This window comes from Aythya fuligula, chromosome 1 (genome assembly GCF_009819795.1).
Source record: "Aythya fuligula isolate bAytFul2 chromosome 1, bAytFul2.pri, whole genome shotgun sequence".
Classification (NCBI taxonomy): Eukaryota; Metazoa; Chordata; class Aves; order Anseriformes; family Anatidae; genus Aythya; species Aythya fuligula.
Window position 1 is genome coordinate 44846537 of NC_045559.1, and position 26663 is coordinate 44873199.

Genomic DNA, 26663 nt, shown 5'->3' on the forward strand with positions numbered 1-26663 from the left:
GCTGGATTGACCCTGGTCTGTCAGTGTGTGCTGGAAATACAGACAGCATACATGTTTCAATGTGCTAATATTGAGAAAATCCTTCAAGATTTGGAAAGCTGATGCTCCTGAGTTGTGCTGGAAGCAGCAGTTGGACATGTGCGCCTGTTTCATACTGACAGTCAGGTTTCATCCACAGGAAAAAAAAAAAAAAAGATGTTTTTCCAAGCTTCTGCAGAGCCTCATTGATTACGGAAAGTTCACAAGTATTAGTGCAGAATGATATACAATAGCTGATGACAGGATTTTTAGAGATTCAGCCTTATTTACTGCACCAACAGTAAGAATTGCTCCCTGGACTGCCATGGATGTTAATGATGTTGCCATTCCTTTTGTCAGTCTGGGAGACCCAGACATCTTTCTGTTCCTCTGGCTAATGACACCTTTTACTGGGCAAATGTGCTGGATAAAGGAACTATATGACTCTTCTGAGTAACAGCAGAATAATAACGAAGGACTTTGTTGGAAAATTGAAGGGCAGGTGGAGGAGCCTTACAAACACTCTGATCAATATTTGCTGCAAGTGACAGATGCTCACCATGTCTTGCTCAAAATCTATGAGAGAAGCAGGAGGTGTCCAAGCTGCTCAGGGAAGCAGAGTGAGTGATTTTGTCCTGCTCTTTTTTAAATGAGAGAATATATTGGTGAAAAATGAATGTGTTGTAGCCAAAGATATGAAAGAAATGTATCTTTGTTACTGCTTTTGTTAAGAATCAGTGTTATTAGGGAAAAATGAGAAGTTTGGGATGCCTCTGCCAATTTTTTCATGGTAATCTTTACTTACTCAGCTTAACTCTGGCACAACACACCTTAAGTGCTAACTGCCCCTACCTTTGCAAATGAAAGCAGAAATCACTCCTGCTTTCTGGAAAGGGCACAGAAATCCATGGGGACCTACAGCGAGTCACCACTACTCTTGTTAACCTCCAGGTGCACTTGAGGTACTAGTATGCATATAACATCCTAATATTCTTCAGAGGTCTGCTTCCTTCTGCACAATTTCCAGCAAATTTGCCTGTATGTCATTTTCCTTGTCCCAAACTCTTCTGAAGCTAGATATTTGCATGCAAGCTAACACAAGTTGCCACCAGCATCCTTCCAGCTCGTCTTGTGCCTTCTGGCTTCTGCACTAAAATCCATTCACAGGATCCATGGACTTCTCTTTCCTATTCCCCTTTTCTCTTTTGAAACATTTTTCATGCATTGAGCAGCTTGCAAGGCTCATGTTCCTCATCATTATGGTGCCTTGGTTGCCAGAGACAAATTGCAAATATTTGTCATGAACACTGAACACAGTGCCCATGATAATAGGTTTCTCCTTTTGTTTCTCTTTCTTTTTCTTTCTTTTTCTCTTTCTCTTCTTTTTCTCCTCTTTTTTTTTTTTCTTTTTCCTTTTTGTTTTCCTCTTTTTTCCTCCTTTCCTTCTTTTCCTTTTCCTTCTCATTTTTTCTTTCCTTCTCATTTTTTCTTCTCTATTTCAGTATGTCATTCCCATATGTTTTTTCAGTCCAGGCTTCCCTAGGAAATGGATGTTCCCAGGAAACCTGGTTGCACGTAACAAAGAAAGATGCCTCTCACTTTACTCTATTCTATAGAAAGCCTGTACTGGTTCTGGAACAGGAAGAAGGGAAGATCCTGAACTTGTGAGAGGTGAAGAGGAACAGGATTTAAGTTTGCAGACTTTGTGCACCTTGGTAGGGATTTTACCTTGAAGTGCATTTCCAAGAGATGAGGAAAAAGTCTTACTGTAAAAGGCGATGGATAAATCAGAGGAGTACGCAGCATTGCATAGAAGAGTGCTGAAAAATACTCAACTGCAGAAGCAAATGAGAGACGCCATACAGATGAGCAAGATGGTTGCATCACTTTGCTCTGTGCATAGTAAAATGGGATGCAGTCTTTGCCTTAAGATCTCTGATAGCACGTACAGGTCAGCATCGTGTGCGTTAAAAGAGAACAGACTTTAGAGTGACTGGCCTGAATCCAAGGATTTGATATTGCTCAAGATTTGATTATAAGTGTCTCATAATCTCAGCATTTTGAAATGTTTAATTTTGGTAATTCGTCTCATAAAACGTGAAAGGAGCTAGGAGCTCAGTGTGCTGAGCAACGTATGAGCCAAATTAAATCTGCTATTGCTTTTTCCTTTTCTGCATCCACTGTTGCAATAAATATGTCTGCCCTGCAATCTGCCTTCCCTTTAACTCATGCTGGGCCGCCGTGTTGTTTGAGCAGCAGGAAGAGCAGCAGCGAGGCCAGAAGCGCAGCCAAGCAGCGTGAGGTGGGGACGTAGATTGGATTCTCCTTTGTGGAAGGCCACAACGACCACACTGGGGAAGACTGTGCCAAACTGGTGGAGAGAGGCTCGTGGTTCACACAGCTCACTTTCACTGCCAGTGATGGCATGAAGATATTACCTGGTTTGAAGATGCAACGCTCCACTCGAATACAGGATGTGACAGCAGTATTTCCCTCAGCAGCACTTGAAAACTGACCGTCTCTGGATTCCAAAAGGCATTTTTGTAACCTCAGTCTTCACGTTTCAGTGTAGTGGTTTGAAACAAATACTAGCTCTACAACTCCCTGTATGAAGTGACATCATTTGACAGCTGTTGTAAATCACACGAGTACATTACAATACCGGGGTTCAGTGGCAATCTCACACATATAAATCTTTTCCAACTCACCCAGTTCTGGGGATTTAGAATGAAAAGTCCTGGAGGTCCTGCTCACACCCCTTGTGCTCTTGCAGCCAGTGTTTGCTTTATGGCGGCAGTGCTCCACCTCTCAGGATTGCCTCTCTCTTGCATTCAGTTTGGCAAATCCTAGTATTTGAGGCACCGCCATAAAGGCAGGTCTGGGTGTGCTGCACGCAACCCATGAGACAGTATCAGGGGAAGAAAAGAGGTGCTGCTCTAGGGAGCGTGTGAATTTGGCTGGCGGGACTGGAACTGCAAAGGAAGCCACCAGCATTCATCTAGATGTAATCCAGATGATCTTGGAACAGAAGAGGGCACTCAGGGGCCAGACAGCAAATAAACCACATCACGTTATGCAATGAGGGAAAATCATTGCGAGAGTGGACAGAATCCTCCTGTGAGCTCGACACAGCTTATAGCTGGTGAGCCTGGGGTTCATTCATGCAAAATGAAAGCCCAGTCACTTTAAAACAATCTCTGTGAATGCACTCGAGACAGCTCATCGAAAACATCTGAAGTAACATCCTTGTGTAGACAGGACTTCATTATGTTACTTGTTATTGTTTTCAGTGAGTCCTCACCTGCTCTTTAAAGCGCAACATATATTACGAGAGAAAATTATTGCTCGTTATTGTTGTATTCCTTAATTGCCTTCTATATTAGTGCGTTCAAAGGAATGCATTTTTCCTCTTCTGCCCTCTGCCTGCATCCAGCAGCACTCAGCATTTTCCACAGAGCTCCGAATTGCTTGCATTCTTATAAAAATGCCTCAGCCATATGGGATTTGCTGAGACCAAATGAAAAGTGCATGACTTGGGAAAATGCAATACTTTATACTGTGTATTGATTCCATGGGCACTGTACAAACAGAAAATGTTAATGAAAAGAATGTCTACAGGCTTTAGTGGTGTGAGAGTTCACGTTCTGCACAGGCCAGGCGTGGCTGGAGCTCACCGGTCAAGAAAGTGTGACGTTGCACTAAGGGGCAGAGGTGAACTTTGATGCTTGTAAATATATTGCACCAGCCAAGCTCCAGCTGCAACCTTGCAGTTTTCCAGGCAGATCTACTTCCTTTTGCCAGAGGAATGTGAGCCACTGCAGCTAATTCTGTGCTGTATAAATAATGCTGATAGAGAGACAAGCCTGAGATTAGATAGGCTAGATAGCCAAAATAATAGATTAAATCAGAAAGGTGAAGCATTTGTTAATCAGAAATATGAGTATGTTCCTTAAGAAGCTGCAGGAACCCGACTGTAATGATGACGAATGAGAGATCCCAGAATAATAAGATCAGTCTTGCATATAGGCAGAGCTGCATCTGAGACTCCGTATGACATGGATGTGCTTGTTGTACAGAGAAATTGGGCCTTTATGTTCTGATAGAGGACATTTCCTCTTCTTAATGGCCTGTTCTTGACATGCTGACAGAGCGAAGGCTGTGCTGTGTGCCTGGTGCTGCTCTGCTCTTTCCCCTTCTGCTCCTTCTTCCCTCCAGCATCTTCCCTCCCATGGCATTACAGGGCCAGACTGAGGGACACCGAAGGCAGGGATCATTGCCGGGGGGACAGACACCAAGCTGGTATCCTGACCATACTGTTCAGCTTAATGGAGACACCAGAAGGATGGCAGGTATTTATCTACTTTAATATATAGGTTTGCATCTTTCCTATGAATTGCCAAAGTTTACTGTATTTTCTCCTGCAACATTTAAATAATTGTCACATTACCGCGTGAATAGTAAAATCTCCTCTTAACAGGTCAGAGGTGGAATTGAAGCCCTGGCTAGACCCAGTTTGTTTTATTCCTAATAATCTAGCGGTTGTTTTTTTTAAAGGAATGACAAATTGCCTCTGATTCTTAAATAAGTTATTTTAAGCTGCAGTCAGCCAGCCTGTGACAGGAGCCACGTTTTGCTAAACCATGCAAATCATGTGCTGATTTTTACTTAAGATTTTCTTTTCTTCTCCTTACTCTCCTTGTATCATTTCTGGGAAACCAAAGCATTGCATGGAAAGCTTCTGCACAGATGTGCCATCAGCACTTCCACTGCTTATGTATTGTGTCACTCTTACCTGAGGTGGTGTTTGTTTTATAAAAACTCACTGCAGGCTGGGCCTTAGAAGGTACTGCACAGTTGTTGGATTGACATGTGGAGAAGGAAGGATATGCTGAGTTCTTTGCTCTAGTCTATTTCTAAAGCTCTCTCTCCTAACTTGGCAGTAAAAGAATATAACATCTAAATGCCACAACTTTCAAATTTTTCAGATGCTTATAGGATGTGCAGGATCCCAGAAAAGTAGCCTGATTTCCAAAACAGGTGAACATTTGCAATTTCTGTAAAGAACAATGACAACTCATCATTCCATGAAAGATTGTTTCATTCTACAAGTTTCCCACACAGGATTTCCACACCAAGTCTGAGGCCCACACTGTGGAAAACATTGGTACAGGATGACGATACAAGAAGGATGTGGGCACCCACCAGATTCTACCAAACGCATCGAGACTCTGCCATGTTTAATCTCCTAGGCGTATTATGTTGGAATGAATTATAAAAAGACTTCAGGGTGAAGCTATGACTAATCAGAACTGTAGGTAACAAGAAGGCTGCTGAGAGAAGAAAGCAGGGAATTCACTGCAGAGCAAGATGCACAGGGTGCTGCGTAACAGGAGGCTCTGCCAAAGGCTAGCTGCACGTGGGCAGCCTTGTCGCCCTTCAGAGGCAACCCTTTCATTCAGCTGGTCTGCAGGCAGTCACTTTCTTCACTCTCCTGCACAGAAGCAGTGGAGTAAAAGCATCAAGATCAGGTAGGCAGCCTGCTACTTCCCACTTTGGTGAGGAGACTTTGCCAAAATTAGGGGCATGAGGGAAGCGAGCTGCTGGTTGCCTTCTTCTTCAATCCTCTTTGCAGATAGGAATCTAGACACTGGACTTTCTTCCTGCTGCATAATATATACCTTTCCTCATTCTTCTGAGCAGTGTATACCTTGACTCATTTCTGTCCAACTTCAAAGGCACAGAAATCAGAGGGAGATCTCCCAGACCTCTTCTCACCAGAATGAAGTCATATCGTCTCACCTCAGGACAGGCAAACAGTGAGTAGTCTGAGCTGAGATTTTAAAGATGAGGGTGTTATCGTTTCATCTTCAGGATCTAGTTAACATCCAAGCTTCTTATCCAAGTTTGTCTCGATCTAGTAGGCAAAAATGCCAATTTGGATTTTATTTAAAAATAGTTAAACAGGTACAGTATCTGTTTATTGAGGTACAATTATTATCAGGAGAAGTCAAAGAGCAGACACAGAATGCAGGACTCAAAATCTAAAGTAAGACTGCTGAAAGAATAACAATGGTTCTATTGTACTCCAGTACAAAAGCAAATATGATGGCCTAATTGAATTTTATTGGGCGCTGCTTTCTAATTGTAGATGTGACTGAATGATCCAAACTGTAGAAGGTGCTTGGCTAATACTCTGAGTAGTGTGATTCCTTAAGAAAACCTAGCTATGACACAGCATCCACCTTTAATTGGTACCTTTCATCTCAGATAACTGAGGAATTAAGAGGATAAACACAGCCACCTTAGGTTTTCATTACTTGTCTGTCTCTTTTATAGGCCTTTACAGTTCAGTAGCTCTCAATGTCATGAAGCAACCGGTTCACGAGAGAAGTCTCCAAGAAATTCAACACACACAAGTTCAAAAGGCTGGTTGCTTTAAACCCTCTTTGAAGCTTCCACACATGTGAAATCCAAGCAGTTGTTTTAAATAAAAGCTCTAAATGTGAGCCATGGCAGCTCAGTCTGCAGAAGGCTTGTGAATACAGAAGAGTAGACTGACAGCACAATTACCTGTAAGGTGTGCCCACTGCGTGCTAGGCTTGGGTTTTTGTTCATGTCACCACATGTGACAGAAGGTCACCCGAAAGGTGATTCCTGCTGTCCTACCACTGCAGTCCTCATGCTGACTGGCTCTGGCAGGCAGTCCTCCTGCTGAGGACTGTCTTCATCTGTCACAGCTGACTCCAGCCATGATTTGGTTGGGAAGGATGCGGGCATCATGCCATGATATATGTCGCACTGGGTGACACTAGCTGTGTGTGGTGGCAGAACCCCCTAACTGCCTCCTTACTCCCTCTTAATTCTGAATATCAACAATTAATACTATCCTCTAATTCTCTCCAAGTCTGTGTTTGCACAGTGTTGTTGGATCCTTTTTTATGGGGCAATGAATGGAGAGACAAGACAGGTAATTATTAGGTGAGATCAATCTGTCTATTGAGAGCACTGGGGCTATATGACTCATGGAATTATCTGAGTAGACAAACAAACCAGAAAGTATTAAAAGAGTGGTTCTGATCAATACAAATAAAAACACATTTTTGTTCTTGCTGAGAACAGGGAGAAAAAGGAAAAAAAAAAAAAAAGAGAAAAAAAAAGGTAACCTTGCAATATAGATTGGCTTGGTTTGAAAACACCCATAAGGAAGAAAAGGTTATAGCTGGTCAAGTTCACAGACCTGGTGGAAGTGGTGTCCTCTTTCACACATGGATCAGGCTTTCAAGAACTCTCCAAAGTAGCAGGAACTTAGGTTACATTTCTTCATGATTTAGGCAGAAAGAAAATTGGTATTTGAGTCTTACATTACTTGAGCTCTAAGGCAGTAGAGAACTCCAGACTGTGCTTCTCTCAGTTCTTTTTGTTGAGGCTGATGCTTTTTTCCAAGAGACTTGAAGACTGAAACAGACCACAGGAGAAAGACGCTTTACCTGGTGGTAAAGATCAGATTGATTGATCTTGAAAAATGATGATGATTGAAAGATGAGATTACTCATCTGAATGGTGGAATTATCTCTAAGACCCTCTGGCAGGCCCCAGTTCCATATCCAGTGAAAGTTCATTTATACCTTGCAAAATGAAGTGGCACTAACAAAAAGCTTGAGAGCGTACAATGCCAAAGTCACCTCCAACCTTTATGGGAGGTAGGGGAGATGTGTTAAGCTGAGGAAGGGGGGACGTAGCAAGCCTCTCACAACCTGAAAAATGATCTGAACTGCTCCAGTGAAAGGGAGGCATTAAGCCTTCTTATAATGCTGGCTTGACCGCAAAATTGACACTCAGATTTCTCAGAAGTTCTGGAAAATCACTTTGAAACACATTTACCATCTGCCAGGATAAAAACAATGTCAAACTAAGTCACCCAAAATGTACAATCAAATCTTCATTAAAAATAAGGCCACCTCATTTATAGGGCATTTCTCATAGCTTAGTGTTCTTGTGTAGTTGTATTCCAAATACTCCTACAAGCAAACCTTCTCCTTGGTGTCTTACAACGAGCCAGTACCTCCTGGGCTGGACTTCACCGCAACTTCTTGTCTCCTCAGACAGACTGTAAATTAAATAGGAGTGAAAGTATTATGCATTATACAAAAAAAATAATTTAGTTAATAGAAAGATGCCTAGGAAGGCAGCCAAGTGACACATTCTGAGTATTATTTCCAAGCAAATATTGATTGCCATTTGTAAAGAGATAGCACAAGATGTCAAGCTATCTTGAGATCATAACCATAATTACTGCTGTCTGAGAACTGGTATGACCCTTGATGCAGATACCAACCATAATGATGAATGTGGGTCACTTTTTTTTTTTTCCCCCTGCAAGTTCTTGACCTCTGAATTTCTGTTCCTGAAATCAGCGTTTCTTGTATGCAGCTTTCACTAGGTTATTAACTTTGGAGTGAACTATTCTTCAAAGTATGCTTCATTATCCATAATAATTCCACAAAAGTTAATTTACAATAGTAGTAGTTTTGACTTGCAGAAAGACCTAACAGATTACCATTCCAGTATGTTGGACACCTGCAGACACACACGATTAACTCTGAGAAATTTATCTTTTCCATTGGTTAGGTCTCATTTTGTTTGAGAGTTCATATTAGCTGACCGGGTGTTTTTCAGCACTACATTTCAAAGACAGAGGATTAGCTTTGTCTGACTTAAATAGGAATGTTCTTGAATGATTAGGGAAATTCATTTTGGCTATCTGATGCCATCTAGAAGGAAGGTATGACAGTGGTATGTGCCATGCAGCTTGGAAACCTGCAGATAAGATAAAGGTTTTCCACTATTCTACCATTAAACACTCAAGCAACCGAATGAGCATAGCCATAATCGCCAGCCTTGATCACTCAAGCACGTAATACAGTTCAGTGCTTCAACATCTAAGGTGTCACCTTGGTAGGAGTTATTGAACATGTGGTCTCAACAATTGCTCTATTAAATGTGAATGGCTCCTATTGCTTCTCATTATCCTTCTGCAGCACAGTCATAACCAAATAAAGCAGGAGGAGACCTTAAGAGATTTGTGCCTTCTTGTGAAATAATTTGGCACCAGAGACAATTAATACAGTTGCCCCTTTCAGAAGTTGGATTTGCTCTGTCCATGTCCTGCAGATTCTTGCTGCTGAGGATAATACTTCACAATCCTTAGAAAATTTCAACAAAACAAAAGTGGACTGGAGCAGAAAGCAAATCCTTTCTTACGCTGCCTATTCATGCAGGTTTCTCTTTCAAATAGGCTATCTCAGAGCATCAAGACAGGGAAAGTACTTCAGTAACTGACTGTCAGAACTGTGCAAGACAGATTGTGCACACATCTTCAGTGTGGAGAAACTTATCCGCTTGTACTCAGAGAATGCCAAAGTGGACGACAATGGGAAAATGATTAACAGAGTGGCAGTATAATTTGTGAAGCAAATTTATGTTGCAGTAAAGAAGGCATTGCCAGATGCCATTTTTCCCAAGTCATGTTGGTTCCCATCAAATTCATTCAGTTTATAAGTATAAAGTCCCGATTTTTCTAATTTGGCTCAGGTTATGACTGTCAGGATGCTTTCTCTCCCATCTCCTGTATCACCACTACTTAAAGAACCTCTGTGCTTTACATTCTTAGCACAGGCATTTTTGTGCAACCTTACACACCTTCAGTGTTGCCAAAGTGACCTCATTACACTTCTGTGGCTTTACACCTAATCCAGCACAGCCATTCTCTGATGAGAATCCAAAAGTTAAGCGTACAATTCAGCCTACAAGGTATATACAAGATGCTTTGGAAAGAGCTCACTGTGAATTTCAGAGCAAAGTCTGAAACTGTGGGACTGGCAACTAGCAAAAACATCAACCATCTGTAAATCTGATACGGAAATCCCTGAACAGAATGAATATCAATGAGGCAGTTGATGTGCCAACTTGTCTATGGACTACATCAAATATCTCCATTTGGCTTGTACTTTGCTTTTCTGTCATTTTCCCTGTTGTATGTTTCCTCACCTTTTGTTGTCGATTACTAGCAGTTACACCATTAAAACAATCAGATTATATCCTCCATTAATAACTGCTGCATTCCCTTTAGATGCTAGATGAAGAAATTATTACAAAAAGGAAGATGAAAGCTATTTTAATTCTGGGAGAGAGAACAACGAATAAAAAGACAGAGTGCTCAGGGCCCCAAAGCAGGAATTAGCAAAAAAGTTGCCAAAATAGTTCAAGAGACATCACACAGCCAAGAATGGTATTTTCAATTTACCTCTGCAGCTCAGACAGGGATCACAAACACCCAGTTGTCAAGCAGGGAAACGACTGATTCCTCTTATCAAGGCGTTCATTTGTGACTTGATGTTGATTGTCAATAGTTGTCCTAACATAGGGAGGACAACATTGATCATTTTTCAGCTCCCTTCCCTCCATTCCCATATCCTGAGGAAGGTATTGGTACAACTTTGCCAACATTTAGCTTTTTGTTGCCTTGGACTAGATAAACCACTTCTCCAAGCTAGCAACAACCTCACACAGTTTCTCTGATGAGCTTAGAAACCATGGTGACAGTAGAAATATCTAGGATGAAAGACAGAGAAATTACAAAGTTATTTTTTTGAGAATAACTGCAGGGAAAGGCCTTACATTTTTCTTCTAAGATTTGAGGCTGGGTTGATAATCTTGATGTATAAAACACACCTTTTCACAACAAAGACAGGATTAGAGTGCTAAGAAGTTTTCTGGAAAATTAGCCTGCATGGTAAGACAATTCAGGGATTTTACTCCGCCAACTTAACGGAACCCAAAACCACATTCTTTTTTGTGTTCAGATAGGGCCAGGCTAAAGATCCAGTTGATCAGCATTCCAGGCTACTGTGAAATGTTACACCCATTTTTACAGATGAGTAAGCTGAGATGCACAGTGTTGGTGTCAGTCAAAATAAGAGCTCAAGGAAGTAAGTTTTATGGTCTAGTCAGTAGCCAGAAATACTTCCAACTTTCTGGGTAAAAAAAAAAATCTTTCAAAATGTAAATGCTCATCTATATTTATGTAGATGTACGTCTACAAGGCATCTTCTTCAGCTACCAGGCAGAAAATACTTCGGATTTTCATTTCAGTTAATCACCCAGGTTGTGATCCCCATGATTGCACTCAAGATTAAAGGTATGAGATTATGGATGGCCTCCTGGGCATTAGAAAAAACTTTTATTACTAGCAATTGTTCTTCCTAATCATAATAAAATGCAAACTAAATAAATTGTATTATCATTATTGTTATCTTTGTATCCTGGTATGTGATTTGACTATGAAAAGCAATGACTAGATTTAATATTATTATTAAAAATAATAATACTACCTCTGTATTACAGCACAAAGCATCTAGAATTTCCAGCCAAAGACCAGGCATCCACGGTGCAGCTAATTTTAGTTCTTACTAGCAGTTATTGCTACCTACAAAAAATAGCATGCTTTATACGAGCTCTCACGTGGCATAAGCAGAATTCACTATCCCGCAGGCAATCTGGGGACCTCCTTTCCCTGGAATCCAGAGGAATTAATATCCATCTCAGGCATTCAGTGCCAGCCTACCTTTGATACTTCCCAGATTTCCATCCTCTAATTAAGGATGAAAGAAGCATGCGTCCCTCACTGAACCCAGCTGTCTTGGAGGAGAACTTCCTAAGAGCTATTGTTAGGAAGAGGAATGAGGTATTCTTTTCCTATAGTGACTTGGCAAAAATAGCTTAACAAACCAGCCAGCAATCCTGGGTAAACAGTAAGATCCTCGATTAAAGGACAGCCAATAAAGCAAGAATAAGCAAAGAATTACTAGCCATGGACTTGCCTACTCATCAAAGCACAGATGAATGCAGCTATGCTGACATAAATACGTTTAGAATGTATGGTATGGTGTATCTAGCTACAACTCTTCCTTCATCCATACTAGGAGTTCTACTGTCACAATTATTTTGCATTAAAAAAAAATCACATTGCTAACAGAGAAAGAGTAAAATAAATGCTACACAGCTGAAGCTAAGCATGGTATTTTTCTTCCGAAGTTCAACTGCTCAATGACCTACCCCATACCATCTGCTCTTTTCATGGAGTTTTTTTCTTCACATTGCTATGTGACTGGTGGCCCATTGGCAAAGGACTCAAAAGAATTATCTGGAAATTTAACATCTTCAATCTGCAGTGGTTAGACAGGATTTTTTTCCTCTGAGATAAAAAAAAATAAAAATGTGTGCAATCTGGCTGCATCTGAATGCCAAAAGCAATATGACAGCTCTTAATGTCTGGGAAAGGCTTTTTTAAAAATTTGATTCGTTTATTTATCTTTTTTTTTTTTTTCTTCTTTGGCCTTGTTTCTTAAGGAAATGAGGCTTAGGAAATCACACTCTGCCTGCCAAATATTTTGAGTAGCTTTTGAACCTGTTGCAATTCCTGAGCCAAGTCCAGCCTAATATGATCAAGGGGTAAAAGGACTCAAAAGTTTATGTCCTCAGAAGTTTTGTGAAAGTCAGGGAAAATGAAAAGAAAAATCAAAATGAGGACAAACCGCTGTGGTTGTAAAGACTGAAGTAAAACCTCAAGCTATCCTTTAAGTTTGCTGTGGCCAGCTGATCAGCACAGGTGTCTCTGAACATATCACAATTCCCACCTGCTTTATTCCCTCTCTTAACCCATCAATCATAGGTCTTTGGGTGGTATGTGGGCAGTGTAGGAGCAGAGATGTGGCTTTGCAGCCACAGGTGTGCAGGAGAAGGTAGGAGATGCTGTGCCTAGGCTGTATTAGTTCTGCTTGTGGAACACCTTTGCTTATTTTCCGCTTTTGCCTCTTATCTGACAGTGTTTTCTTCCCACAACGAACTAAGTAATTCATTATCAATCATTTTATTTTTATTATGGATAGATCTGTTCAAGCTCATGGCTAAGACCACAAAAAGGTATATCTCAAAGAAATATAAGCCCTCTGACTAAATGAACAAATTAGGACAAGTTAAGGGGAACAGATTAATCCTTTGAACTCTGTGAGAAGCTGTTCTGGGTGGGACACTCCCCCAGCCCCTTTTAAAATTTATTTTCTTTCTCCAGAAACCTTCTCCAGTTTGGGTGTCTTTTTCCCATAGCTATCTTGCCAACTCACTCTCACCCCAGGACCACTGCTCTCTCTCTATTGCCCCCTCTGCCATCCAACTATATTGAAGAACTAGAGAAAAAAGATATTTATTCTGCTAGCTTCCCATGGGCCTACTTTGCTGGACACTGTTTCAGAACAGGTGAAATATTGTTTTAATAAAGCTCAAGAGGAGAGACTATTGAATACATATCTCTGGAGGGATCTTTTACCTTAAAGGTAAGACAGTAGGGAATTCCTGTATGAGACCATTACCACGGGGACAGAGGGTAGTACACTGACTTCAGATACGGGACACTTCTAAGGTACTGATACGTATTCTTTAGCTCCAGACACGTATACAGATGACCCTTTCCCTTTCTTTTCTTCGTTCCTGGTACTTTTTCCTCTTGCATTTTGCATTTAAAAGGCAGCTTTCTTCACAGTAACCTCTATCAGGGCTGTTTCTTCCCTCCTTACAGATTGTAAACATTAGTTTACAGTTGAAGACCAAGAAACATATCCCTTTAAAAAGCTCCACGCTCACAAAATTGATCAAAAAAGCTTTGTTTACTGTTTTTAAGTGGATATGATTGTTTTAATTACATGTATTTTAAATAACGATCTGTCGCAAGTCACTTTTTTTTTTTTTGAGAGAAAATAAAACACTCCAATAAATTTACACCTAACTTCAGGTAGTTTTCTTTATTTACTGAGCGTGGCTTATGAAGTAGGGCTAAAGGACCGCCCGTAACACGACAAGAAGGGCTGTGCACGTGTGTGAGCGAAGTAAAAGCGCCGTTTATTTAAGTTATGTGGTGCCGGCAGGAGCCCGGTGCCGCCCCGTCCCGGCCGCCCGCTCCCCCGACGCTCCCCATCCGCGCCTACAGCTCCCGTCAGGCCGCGGCTCAGGCCCCGCAGCCCGCCCGCGCTCCGGCCCGGGAGCTGCCGCTCGTCCCCTCCCCGCCTCGCCGGGCGGCACCGCAGCGGGGCAGGGGAGCGGCTGCGGGTCTCGCCCCGAGCGGGCCGGGCCGGGTACCGAGCCGGGGGGCACGGAGCCGTGCTGTGGAGGCGCGGCGGCGGGCAGCCCGCGGCGCTGCGGGGCCTTCTGCAGGCGGCGGCGCCGCTGCCCCTCCCTCTCGCTAAGATGGCGGCGCCGCTGGCGGTAAATTCGGGTAAGCGGAGCCGCGGCGGGCGCGGCCCGGGCGGGCAGCGCTGAGGGGAGGCGGGCGCCGGGCGGGCTGCACGGCCCGGGGGGGCTCTGCGGGCGGCTCTGGGGGCTCGGCGGTGGGAGATAGCTCCGGAGTCGCACGGTTTGAGCCTATCCGCAGCGAAACGCAAAGCGAAAGGAGGAAGGATTGCGGCTGGGAGCGCGGAGGGAGCTCGTCCCGCGGGGAGGGGGGCGGCGGGTTGGGGGCGGCAGGCACACGGAGCGGGTGCGGGCCGCTGAGGCAGCGCTTACCTGGTGTAACTGCACGGGAACACCCCTCAAATAAAACAAAACGCAAACACCACCACCCAAAACCAACCAGCCAACCAAACAAAAAAACCGCCCGAAACCTAAGCAATGCACGCACCTCCTTGTAGCAGACCCAGCTCAGGGCGTTACCCGAAGTTGCTGGAATATTTGTGAGGATGGAGACGCCTGCAGAGGCTCCTCTGGGCCTCGGTTCAAATGTTTGACGATCCTCAGGGTAGCTTTTTGTTTTTATTTCCCTGATGGAGAGTTTCTGCATTGCAACTTGTGTTAGTTGCTGCTTACCGTCCCGTGGGATATCTCTGTCTCCATTTTCTGCATACAGTGCCACTAAGTAGTCGAAGACAGCAAACCTCCAGTTCCTCTTTAGTCGCTCACTTCTTAAAATCTGGCAACTTCAGTTATTTTTAGTGCCCCTGTCCTGATTCATCATGTTCTCTACCCCCCTATTCCAGCATCTGTCTTGCTCAGAGGAGCCCAGCGCTCAAGGGAGCGATGCGCTTTCAGGGATGCCTGACACTGACAAATCACTGCCCTACAGCTGCTGGCTGCAGTGCTATTCACACAGCTCAATGTGCAGGGACCACGATTTTAGCAAGGGCGTGCTGCTCAGCTTAGCGTTCAGCTTCTTATCTGACAGGACACTCTAGTGCTTTCTGTACAGCTGGTTTCTGGCCACTTGGTCCCCAGCTTGTCCTGTTGCGTGGAGTTTTTCTGTCTGTGGTGCAGGATTTTGCATTTGCTAGCACTGAATTTCCCTCAGGTTAATAGCGGGAGAACAAGACCCCGTGAAAAGCAGTTGTGACTGGAATGTGGGCATGGCCAAAAGGCGGAGTCTGACATAGTGGCATAGTTAATAAAGCCATCGGATTTCAAAAGCTCAAATCATGTGTCAAGGAAGGAGTAAACCTACTGAGAAGGTGTTTTGATCTAAGTGAATCCCTAAATGATTTGATCTAAATAAAGCCCCCCCCCCCCCAAAAAAAAAAAAAAAAAAAGGAAAAAGAAAAAAAAATACAAAAGCAGAGACCTTCATTGGAAGATGAAGAAGGGTGATTATTTCTGTGATTCACAGAATCTGAGAAGTGGCTTTGTTAAAGTGAAAATTGGAGCCATTCAAGTGGGACTAGATCTTCTTGCCATGTAATATGTACAGTAAATTCCAAAAAATTCTATAGCCTTATAATTACAATAGGTCAAGAAGGGGAACCTTGTACATGAAAGATAAGATAGAAATTAAAATGGATGTGGATAGAACATGGATTTTATCCTAGATTTTATTTTTTTTTTATTATTTTTATTGTGGGGATGGATATAGCATGATTAAGTCTCTAGCTTGGCAAAATGTTCAGGCATAATCGTAAACTGCTGTTGTCAACAGAAGCAACCTAGCCCGTCCTTCCTTGCTTTCCCTGGTAGGATGCTCAGTCCTAAAACTAAGAATGGAAACAACGTAAGGTTAGCATGGTTGCTAGCAGCAGCAAAACAGTCCAGCTGTTTTTCCATCTTGGATACTTATTCCTTCTCTGCAATAGTCTGTCTTGCTGCTAGTATAGTTGTTTGTGGTGTCACAGAGCAAATTGCGTTATAGATGTGATCCTGCTGAAAATGAACTCTTGGATTAGTTTTCAGCTAGGCTGGATCCTTCATTTGTTTTAGTGCTTGACAGCACATGTGTTTGGGCTGGTGCAAAGCAATTATACTGTAGGGACAAGAGCAAACAACTGGGTAAGGGAAAGAGTTGAGCAGCTTTTGGCAGGCATTGGATTGCTGTTGCTGCTTATTGGACTCTGCAACTTCATAAGAGTGAAGGCTGGAAAAGGCTATTTAGAATAGAAGTAGTTCTCTGAACTTGGTGAAGACACATGGGAGAAACAGCTAGAATCTGCAGTGTGTAATTATTTGCCCAGTAGTAGCCATCTTGAATGAGTTTGTCTGGGCAGGGGTAAAGTCATAAGCTTAAAACACTCTGATGTTTGAAAAGGGTGGAGGATTTGTCCTTTTTGGAAGCTGTCTGATAACACAGCTCTACTGGCACTGCTAACTGCACAGGAAGCAACAGTATGTGGGATGGGAGCTTTTGTGAGTGCAGAGTTTGGGGTGGGAGGGTTTATTTCATTGCTTTACATGATTTCTTCCTCTGCAACAGAATAAAACTGACATGATTGTGTTTAGTTTGGTTTTGATTCCAAGACGGCTCACATAAGGGTAAAACTGACTGAAACGAATGGTCTCACTTGAGACTTGCTCTCATTCCTGTGCTTGGGTTGCTCATATGCTACGCTTTTGTGTGACTTGTGCTACCTCAGCGCTATGGGCATCCGTGCTGCGTTCTGCGTTGCTTTGCCTTTGAGGGGCTGTCTTCACTGTATGGCAAAGAGGGGCATCTTCACTTCAGAGCACGCCGCTTGGTGTGGTGTCTTAATGTGAACAGCCTTGTCGGGATGATGTGTGGATGGATATATTTTGCTTTGATGCCCCTTGGGGTTACCTCGAGGATTAGAATGGGGCAGGACAAGCTACATGAAGGTAAAATATTGCTCCTGTACTTGATTTTAGTTCATAGTGTTACCTTGCACATCACCAAGGGAAAAAAATAAAAGTCAAGCCAGCGTTAGGTGAAATGCTGGTATTTTTGCATGTGGGCTAGCCTGCAGGACACAGCATACAAAACCCACTGCTAGGAAATGCTCTGAAACAGATGAAACTGTAATCAGGCAGCAGTTGACGTGGCAGCTAGCAGGTAAACTGAACACAGTTGGTAACAAATTTGGCACATTTAGCAATGACTTGCGGTGTGTAGAATCTGCAACTTTCAGGAATACAGATGACACGTAACAAGGGAAACGTTTTGGCACTTCTTGTTAATGTGAGCCTTATAAATCTCGAGGTTTTTTTTTTTTTTTTTTTTTTTTTTTTTTAATGGGCCGTTAATGCCAAGCGGTAGGAATAATTTCTGTCTGTAAGGTTCTTGGTTTAGGCAGTGATGCTGCCGGAATTCTGAAGACTACTTCGGCAAGCTATTTTTGTGAGAAGTGATATAAATGAGGAAACTTGTAGTGCAGTCTTCATGCTACAGACTTCGAGTTGTGAATGATGCTGCTTCTAGTGAGGAGGAGATCGTTTAGCTGTAGTACTGACTTTGGAGTACGCAGAGGAAACTTTCTTTCAGTGTTGAGGAGGAGAGATTCTAGAGAGTGGTTGGACTCAGCTTAATTACAAAGAACTGACTTAAATTAGTGCTTGCTAGCTTCCAGCACTAATTTTGTCTCTTCTCAGTGTACTGAGGTAAGTGTTCGTGCTGGTCTATTTCTAGTAAAGCGAATTCATGTCTTAATGAAGCTCTTCCGAAGAGTGTTAGCAACAAGTGTCTTATGAATCCAAAGCACTTGTATTTCTGTATTTTAATTAGAATGAGCAGGATGAACAAATGGGAAAATGCCTATGTTGGGCTTACGATTTTTGTTACTTACGTAGAATTGCCTTTACATTTATGATTTTGGTTCCTAATCCATATTTTATTCTACACAGTGTGGTGCAGTGATGTTTCACATTCTGTTAGCTCTGTTGTTCATTTGCAGTCCCTCATATTAGGTATTTCTTAGTTTTGGTCTTTCTGTCAAAAATGGAAAGCAGGAAGCCCGCCTTGCCGAGTTGCATTCAGGTTCAAGGTCTGTCCAGTTCTTGGTGATTCTTTGACCTTATTGAAGTGGATGGAATTTCTTAGGTATAGAAGGACACAAGACCATAAGATGAATTTCAGCCCCTGAACTTACCTGCTTGCATCATCTTTTCTGTTTCTCAAACTCCCTAAATGCAATTAGATTTTTTATCAGGCAATTCTTGGTGGTGGTGGTAACTTACAAAAGGGAAAATACACTTTGCTTGATGTGCATAACAATCTAGACTGCAAAGCTGGGATAAACACTAAATTAAAAAAAGGTCTTTTTATAGAAAATACTGTATGAAGTTTTTTTTTTCTTTCTTCCATTTCAAATGCGCTTTTTTTTTTTTTAATTTCTTCTTTCAGCTGCCAGCTTGTGGGGTCCATATAAGGACATATGGCAAACTGTAATGAATGCCATTTGGAAAAGGCAACCTGAAGCTATTCATCGCCTCGACCAGGTTTTAAAGAAACACAAATCTGACTTCATTTCTCTCTTCAGAAATCCGGTACTGGACTAATGCTCTGTTGCAAAATGAGTTTGAAAATTGATGATTTAATCTGTTTTGTGTTGTCGGAGTGCAAACTCTTTAGGCCTTGACTATTCTTTTCATTCTACATTTTTACAGTACCTAATGCAAGTGTGTTAAAACAATCTTCTGTTGTAAGAATGGAAGTTGCTTGAAAAATAGATACTGCTCTGTGTCTTATAGAGGATAATTGTATCTATAACGTGTTTTTTTTTCCCTCTGATTATTTGAATGCTGTTTTGAAGGAAATAGTAAAAGTATTTGACAATCCCTGAGTTAAGTATTGTTTTTTCTGTGCTCCTCTTACATGTCTAAAAGGAAGCACAAAACAACTTCTTCTGGCTTTGGTCCATGCTCATGCTTCAGCTAGTTAGATAAATGAACGCACAGAATCAGTAAACATAAACTTACAAAATATAGACTGTGAATTGTTAGGAATGTGAGATTTGGAAAAACTCACTGGTTCTTGGCTGATGGGTCACAAGGTAACAATTATAAAATGTCTTCTGTTGTTACTTTTGAAATAGCGTATGGCTTTGTAAGACTGATAGGTCAGAAAATAAGTTGGGTATAGAGCTTTGCCTATGTATTTTACCATTATTCGCAGGAAACTAAATGTCAGCACTGGTTGTATCATATTATTTTTGGTATATTACCACAACAAGGCTATTACTGTGCAAACACTAAGCATTTTTAGGATGCCTTTACTATCTCTGTGTTAAAAAATGCTGCCTTTGTTTTTTTGACAACAATGTAACCCCTCAGAACTGTATTTTTGAGGAAGGATTAACGTGTAAAGCTTTATTCAGTATTTCTTGTTGCCATTTTGAATAACTTCCGTTGCTTGTTTCTCTTCCAGCCAAAGAATGTTCAGCAGCATGAGAAAATTCAGAAAGCAAGTACGGAAGGGGTTGCTATCCAGGGTCAGCAGGGAACCAGGCTTTTGCCAGAACAACTCATCAGAGAAGCCTTTATCCTCAGTGACCTCTTTGATATTGGAGAGTTGGCAGCTGTGGAGCTCCTTCTAGCTGGTGAGAAGGGAAAATATTTAAGAGCTGGAGAAATAGAACTTAAATAGGGCCTTACTGTTTGTGTTAAGTGTACGCTTAACGTGAATGCCTGATTGAGTCAAGGCCTGAGTTACCTAACATCGAGAGTGTTCTTAAAAAGAAATCTGGTGCTGTCACTTAGTATAAAGACAGTGTTCTGAACTGTAATGTTCGTATGTTATGCAGCTTTTGCAAAAGTGGGAATAATTTGATTTTTTTTTAAATGATTTATTTTTCTATTACTTACTTTCAAAATAGTTTAAAAATAATTCAAATAGTTTAGGAATAGGCATTGGTTCCGCAAATTATGCGTTAGTTATACATTGTTATGTAGCTGTATTTGGATCATAATCTAAAAAATTATTAGTAAAAGAAGTTTTCTGGGAAGAGACCTGCTTTTGCACATAGAAAATTGATTTCAATGTTATTAAACTATAGTCTCGTAGTTATTGTTATTAGTTATTGTTCATCATTAACTTTTTTCAAATTCCTCAAAGAGCTAGCTTGCTAGCATGTCACCTTTCAAAAGGCATCAGGAAGCCAGCCTCAATTTCTATTTCAAACTTGTGTTTTTGATGTAAATTCAGACAGAAAATTTAAATTTGGATGAAGAAAATATATATTATTCTGATAATCAGCTTGAACTGATTATTAAGACAGGTAGATATCAGTTGCAACTACCATTTGGACTAGGATACATATGGACTTGCACCTCTACTTGTAAATGTGTGGAATTTTTAATAGTTGACTGAATTTTAATAGTATCAAAAGTATAAACTTTTCATCGAAGTATGCATGCTCAAATTGCTGTGGATATTCTGTACATTTTCATTCAACAGGAGAACACCAGCAACCTCATTTTCCTGGCCTTACAAGAGGTCTTGTGGCTGTTCTCTTGTACTGGGATGGAAAAAGATGCATTGCCAATTCACTACGAGCCCTCATCCAGTCACGCCAAGGCAAGACGTGGACGTTGGAGCTCAGGTCTGTATTAGGATTAGCTGTTAGATTAACTTCCTCTCTGCTTTTAATGCTTTTAGGACTGTTGAGGGAAAGCAAATATTCGCAAATTTGTTTTTTCATGACCTGATGCTGTCACTTCCATGTTTAAACATAGTATTTTTTGTCTTACAAGTATGTTTAATGGGTCATAAATACAGATATTTTCAGTTCTCCCATGCTGCCTGTGCTTTTGGCAGCGCTTTGCCTCAGACACCCACCCAGTCAGGGTTTCTCTAACTAGTGATGCCGATTCAGTATTGGAAAGAGTTGAGTTTCTGCGTGTGCTGTGTTCTGACTGCCCACATCCTGCAAAACAGAGGATTGTGCTCCTGCCTTTACCTAAAATGGACACACTCTCTACTGGCAAGCATAATGTTCTTTTTTTTTGACTAAAAAGAAAAAACTGAACACACTGTTTAGTTCCAATGCATGGTGGCTGCTTAACTAGAGAAAGATTCAAAGATGTGTTACAGTGTAGATACAAATTCTGTTTAAAAAAAAAAAGTGATTGCTTTAGAACTAGTTCCACTGTTTCAGTAATTGGACAATTGCATTTACTAGTGAGAAAGGCTGTGAGCTTGTGAAATCTGCACATCTTATGTATAGTACTTTTGGCTCTTGATAGTAATCTTACCTGGCTCGTTCATGCTGTACTCTTCTCATATTCCATGTTCTTGAAGCTATGGTTACCTCGAGACTTTGTATCTGTTCAGCAGAGCATTTTGAGAAATCACTGCTTATTAATTACTGATGCACATTTAGTTGCTTTGTGTGTTTGATGTAGTTGTACGTTTTATGTTGGCTAGCAAGTAAATTTGATGGGAATGATTCTTTTAGACTTCCTCCATCACTGGGAATAACATGATTAATTGTTAAATTTATATTCTCTCCATTACAGTCAAGAGCTAATGGCCATGACAACACGCTTTACAGATGACCTAATGGAACACGGTTTGACTCAGAAGATCCTCACACTTGTGTCTCAAATTGATTTGAACAATGAATTCGATAAACTTCAGAGAGAGCGAGGATTGGGCAGTGAGAAACATCGCAAAGAGGTAAAGAGGGGACTAGATGTGACTAGATGTGACTAGATGTGATTCTTCCAAATTACTGGCACAGGTTAAAGTACATTTGATCACAAAGAGATATGGACTGATCACTCCCCCCCATCTGGACTCTATTTACCTTTGGAAGCTGTTACTGGCTTACGTGATGGTAACTACACTATGGTTTACAATATACCACTGTTCAATCCAGATTACTACCTGCATTTCTGTTTCTTTGTTGCTCTCTGATATTAGGGCATACATTATCTTTAGTGAAGAAATGCAATTAAGGACTGTGAAGAAGTAAATGTTTTTGCAGTTTAATTCTAAAGAAAATGTTTTAAATTATCTGCTTTCAGCATTACCATTACCGCCACCATTGGAATAAAAATAGAAAACTAAAATTCACAAAGGATTAAAACAGAATGAAAGTGGGTCTAGGCAGGCAAATAATGCATTTTTTAATAACCTATTTGTGTTAACATGACCAGAAGCATCTCTAATAGTGAACAGTCAGATTTGCTTAAAAATGAGTTTTCATTTTTGTACTCCTTGAAATTAATTGGGACTGAGTCTAACTGCACACTGTATTTGTAATAGGGAGATTTTAAACATTATCATTTTAACTTCTGTTCTTTCCAGTGTGGGATCTATGTGGGTATTCTATGTTATAATCAATTATTTTTTTTGCCAGATAACCAGTTTTGCATTTTTGCTATTTCATCTAGAAACTATGCAAAACATACCCTTCTAATTTGCCTTCAAGTTCAAGTAATGCTTTGCATTGAAGGTTTGCTTCATTGCTTTTAGATGGACTACTATATTCCCCTTTGTATTCATTAGAATTGTTATTTTTCTGGAGCCTGTGCAGAGATTTCTAGCTGTGTTTAGTGTTGAAGAGTTTCTCATTGTACCACTATGCCCATGATTTTAATGGAGATAGAATGCCTTATTTTTTATTTTACCAGGTCTAATGGGTATAGATCAAGAATGTTATTAGAAACCAATAACCTAGCTAATAAAATACCATTATGAAAGGGTTTTTGTGGGGGCTTTTTATTTTAAGGAGATTTTTGTTTGCTTGTTTTATTTTTGTTTTGAATTTCTGCTGTTTTCAGGAGACTTAGAGCAGTTAAGTACTTGAAACTCAGCTTGGGGGAGCAGAATGAATTTAACAAATGAAGTAAATGTTTGTCCTTGCTTAAAAACAGGTGATTTTTGGTGTCACTGTTAGAAAAAAAGACAAACTGATCGTTTTGGAGAGCCAATGTACTTAATTTTAGCGTAACATATTTTGCCAAAGAATAAAACCATATTTTTAGTATGAAAATGCTTCATAGCTTTCCTGTTGGACATGATATTTGTCCCATATGTATTAGGGCATGTTAGATTTCATTTATGTGTATATTCAAATTTGCCTTAAGTATTTTGTTTGATGGAAAGTTTTAATGTTAAATGCCTTTCCTATTACTCAATTTCTTTAAAATTTAGGTATGTGTATAGTCGTTTGAGGACATCTCTTTTGGAGAAAGGAAGGAAGAAATCTTAAGACCTTAACTGGATGTAACTGCCAGCGTAGTTATGTTTTAGAGATATGAAACGTGACCTTTGTGTACATATTGTGTTTACAGCTATAAAAATTCAGTGTAGATTCACGTCTTCTGACCTTGACAGAGGTGCTGGTTTGCATCTTGTCATTCTCGAAGCTATCTAGTCACGCCTCATGTGAAATGCCAGGGAGTCTGAAGGCTCGTAAGATTTTTATATATCTTTTTTTTGCGTTGCACTTAAAGAAATTAGCATTTTCTCCAGCTCCTGTTTTTAAAGTAATTTTTAACCTACTCTAGTCATAATGATGGACTGAGAAAGGCAGATCGATGCGCTGCAAGTACAGCTCTATACACTGTTTCTTTTGAAAAGGTTTCTGACCTCATCAAAGAGTGCCGACAGTCCTTGGCTGAAAGTCTCTTTGTCTGGACCTGCCAGTCACCGCTGAGTAAGGATGACACTCTAATCCTCATAAGTTACTTGGAGAAAGTAACAGTAGAAGCAGATGGCTCATTGGACGGTGTGAACTTGTCTCTGCTCATGGCGCTCCTCTACTGCTTTGATGTCAGTTTTCTAGAACAAGGCACAGAGGATCGTGAAGGTAATGCTGACAGGTTTCCCACGGGGGTTATGTTGTGCGCGTGGTTAAATTGTTATTTAAGCAATTTTGTCATTGGTAACAAATTGGTAGGATTCTGCCTGTTTGTTTTCACATTCACTGGGTGTTGGTGTTGCATTAGTGGTTTTGTTTTTCTTTAAGATCTTTTTTGTTTTTCTTTAAGATCTGATGCACCGGCTGCCTCTGCTAGCAGAAAGACAGTACATAGCAACAATACACACTCGTCTTCAGGAATCTCAGCCTTGGAAACTACCAGGCTTGCAAGCAACTGTTCGATTAGCCTGGTCACTGGCTTTACGAGGAATATCCCAGTTATCTGATGTGACAGGTAAATTACTACTTGGTGCGCTTCAGGATTCACAGCTTGCGAGTGGTGCAAGTCAAAGTGCTGTTACCTTCTTCAGGTATTAGTACTTACCTTCAGGATAAAGCTACTGTTGATGCTCCTCCTTCAAAGCTTTCTCAGTACATGAGTTTGGTTGTTGAGAATTGCGTTGCTGTGGTAGGTACACAGATTTACAAATAATTAATCATTAGCCATTAATACTGCGTAGTGTCTCATTGAAGTGAAAGGGATTGTAATGTATGGAAAAATGTGAAAAATTGCATCTTAGCAGCTTTAATATCACCTGAACACTTCAATGCAGAATAGATTCATGTTTATGACTTCTTGCTTCTGCAAATATTAAAACTCAGTATCTTAAGAGGACAGATGTTTTTTTTCCTGTACTTCACTAGCTTTCCAGGCTCATGTCTAGGTCAGAACTGAGGCATGACTACAGAATAAAGAAAATGTGAACATCATAACTAATGTTTAATTAAGGTTGGCTTGTGCTTCTTAGTTCACAGCCTTAGATTGATCAGGTAAATGGATTATGTACTTTAACTTACATTACAGATGAAAGTTGAGACTGTCACCCTACATTAACTTGCATTTTTCAATCTAGAGTTTTCCTGTTCAGTGGAACAAACTTAGTGTCTAGAAGCACGTTGATTTGCTTGTCAGACAGGTATTCTAAAATATGTATAGTTTGTTAACAGATAGTTGTAATTTATTTTTCTCCCGTTTGTGATTTTTGTTTTGTTTGTTGTCCAGCTCTTGCAGAATTCACTGAAGCAGATGAAGCAATGGCAGAGCTAGCAGTTGCTGATAATGTCTTTCTGTTCCTGACTGAATCTGTTGTGGGATCTGAAAATTTCTACCAGGAGGAATTTTACATTCGCAAAATTCACAACCTTGTCACAGACTTCCTTGCACTCATGCCAATGAAAGTAAGTTGTTTCTGTGAATAGCATAGTTTTTGAGAAACATGGGCACGTCATATTCTATTTCTAGGACAGGTAGCATTGAGATTCAAATATCAACCTGAGCTCGAGGTGCTGCACTTTAGAAAGCCTGAAAGTTGACTTTGTGGAACCCATAGCATTTGGCGTTTGTTTTCTGCAATGAAGTGTTTTGAAAATCAAATTCTACTTCAGTGTGGTGAGATTGCAAAGCGAGCTTTTGTGTTTGCAGTGGTTTTGTTTTGTTTTAAATGCTTAGAATTTAAATGAATTCTGGGCTTGATAGCGATGTCTGTGGTTTTTGTCTTTTTTTCCCCTTCTCTTTTGATATTGACAATTGTATAACCTAAAAGAAGTGACAGTTTTTGCCTTTATTTTTTTTTATTTAATTCTTTTACTAATGAGCTTTTGCATGTTTAAGGGGAGTTATTCTACTTTTTCTTTACTACTACCATTTGTTAGTAAAATGACCTGCTGATTTCACTGGAACAACTGAAGTGCTGCAAAAGGATTTTAAGGAAAAGTTTGAAGCAATTCCTACAATTTTGTTTGTGCAAGACCTTGTATCTAGGCATGGAAAATTAAAATTATATGAAAATGCTTTTATGTAATTGATGGAGGCTTTCTTTTGTGACCTGCATTGTGTTGAGCTGTAGTTGGAGTTGCAAATAATTACTTCTTTCAAAGAATGAGCAAAAAGGAAGATTCAAAAGAAATTTTGTTCATTGTCAACTGTCAGAATGAGAACAATATTGGCAGGAAAACACTTGAGCCTTAGGAATATTTGAGGGTGCGTATGAAAGTGTGTAGACAGCTTTTAGGTTTAATCCTAATTTATTTATAATCTGTTGGGTTTCCATGTTGCTTTCTGAAGCCATCTGTTTCACAAACGGAATACCCATGGAGCAAGTATAATGTCATTTCAAATGCATTCGTGTTGATAACTTCAAGCAGTATGCTTCTACTGCAGCAGTTGCCTGCATACAAAACGTAATGCGCTGTAGCAAGTCTTGGACTCTGTTTGAAGGCTACCTGCAGCCTGCAGTGGTGCCTGCAGCCTGCAGTGGTGTTTTCTGTAATACAGACATAGTAGCCCTTAGGAGCATTTTGAATTTGAGGAATATGTGAGATACAGTTTTTGAAAGTTCTTTGAACAGTCAAGTTCTAACACATTTGGAACTGGAAACTTTTTTATGAGGTAGTTCTGAAGATGCTGTTGCTTTACCAAAGATGAAATATGTCCCTGTATTGATACCAACTTTTATGGAAGAG

General features: G+C 40.6%; 1 protein-coding gene across 2 annotated transcripts in view; it reads left to right on the plus strand.

The window, feature by feature from the left end:
- Window positions 1-14293: 14293 nt before the first annotated feature.
- The window catches only part of NUP205 (nucleoporin 205), a 51195-nt gene continuing 38825 nt past the window's right edge, over window positions 14294-26663 (plus strand). Inside the window, exons 1-8 of one of the 2 annotated variants that reach the window (XM_032194249.1) lie at window positions 14294-14344; window positions 18677-18819; window positions 19700-19871; window positions 20729-20873; window positions 21790-21949; window positions 23861-24089; window positions 24271-24435; window positions 25204-25379. In XM_032194249.1, coding sequence (XP_032050140.1) covers window positions 14317-14344; window positions 18677-18819; window positions 19700-19871; window positions 20729-20873; window positions 21790-21949; window positions 23861-24089; window positions 24271-24435; window positions 25204-25379 — 1218 coding nt within the window. In that variant the 5' untranslated portion in view covers window positions 14294-14316. Of the gene's footprint in view, window positions 14345-17117; window positions 17176-18676; window positions 18820-19699; window positions 19872-20728; window positions 20874-21789; window positions 21950-23860; window positions 24090-24270; window positions 24436-25203; window positions 25380-26663 lie in introns of those variants that run through there. The other variant, XM_032194241.1, reaches the window with a different exon arrangement.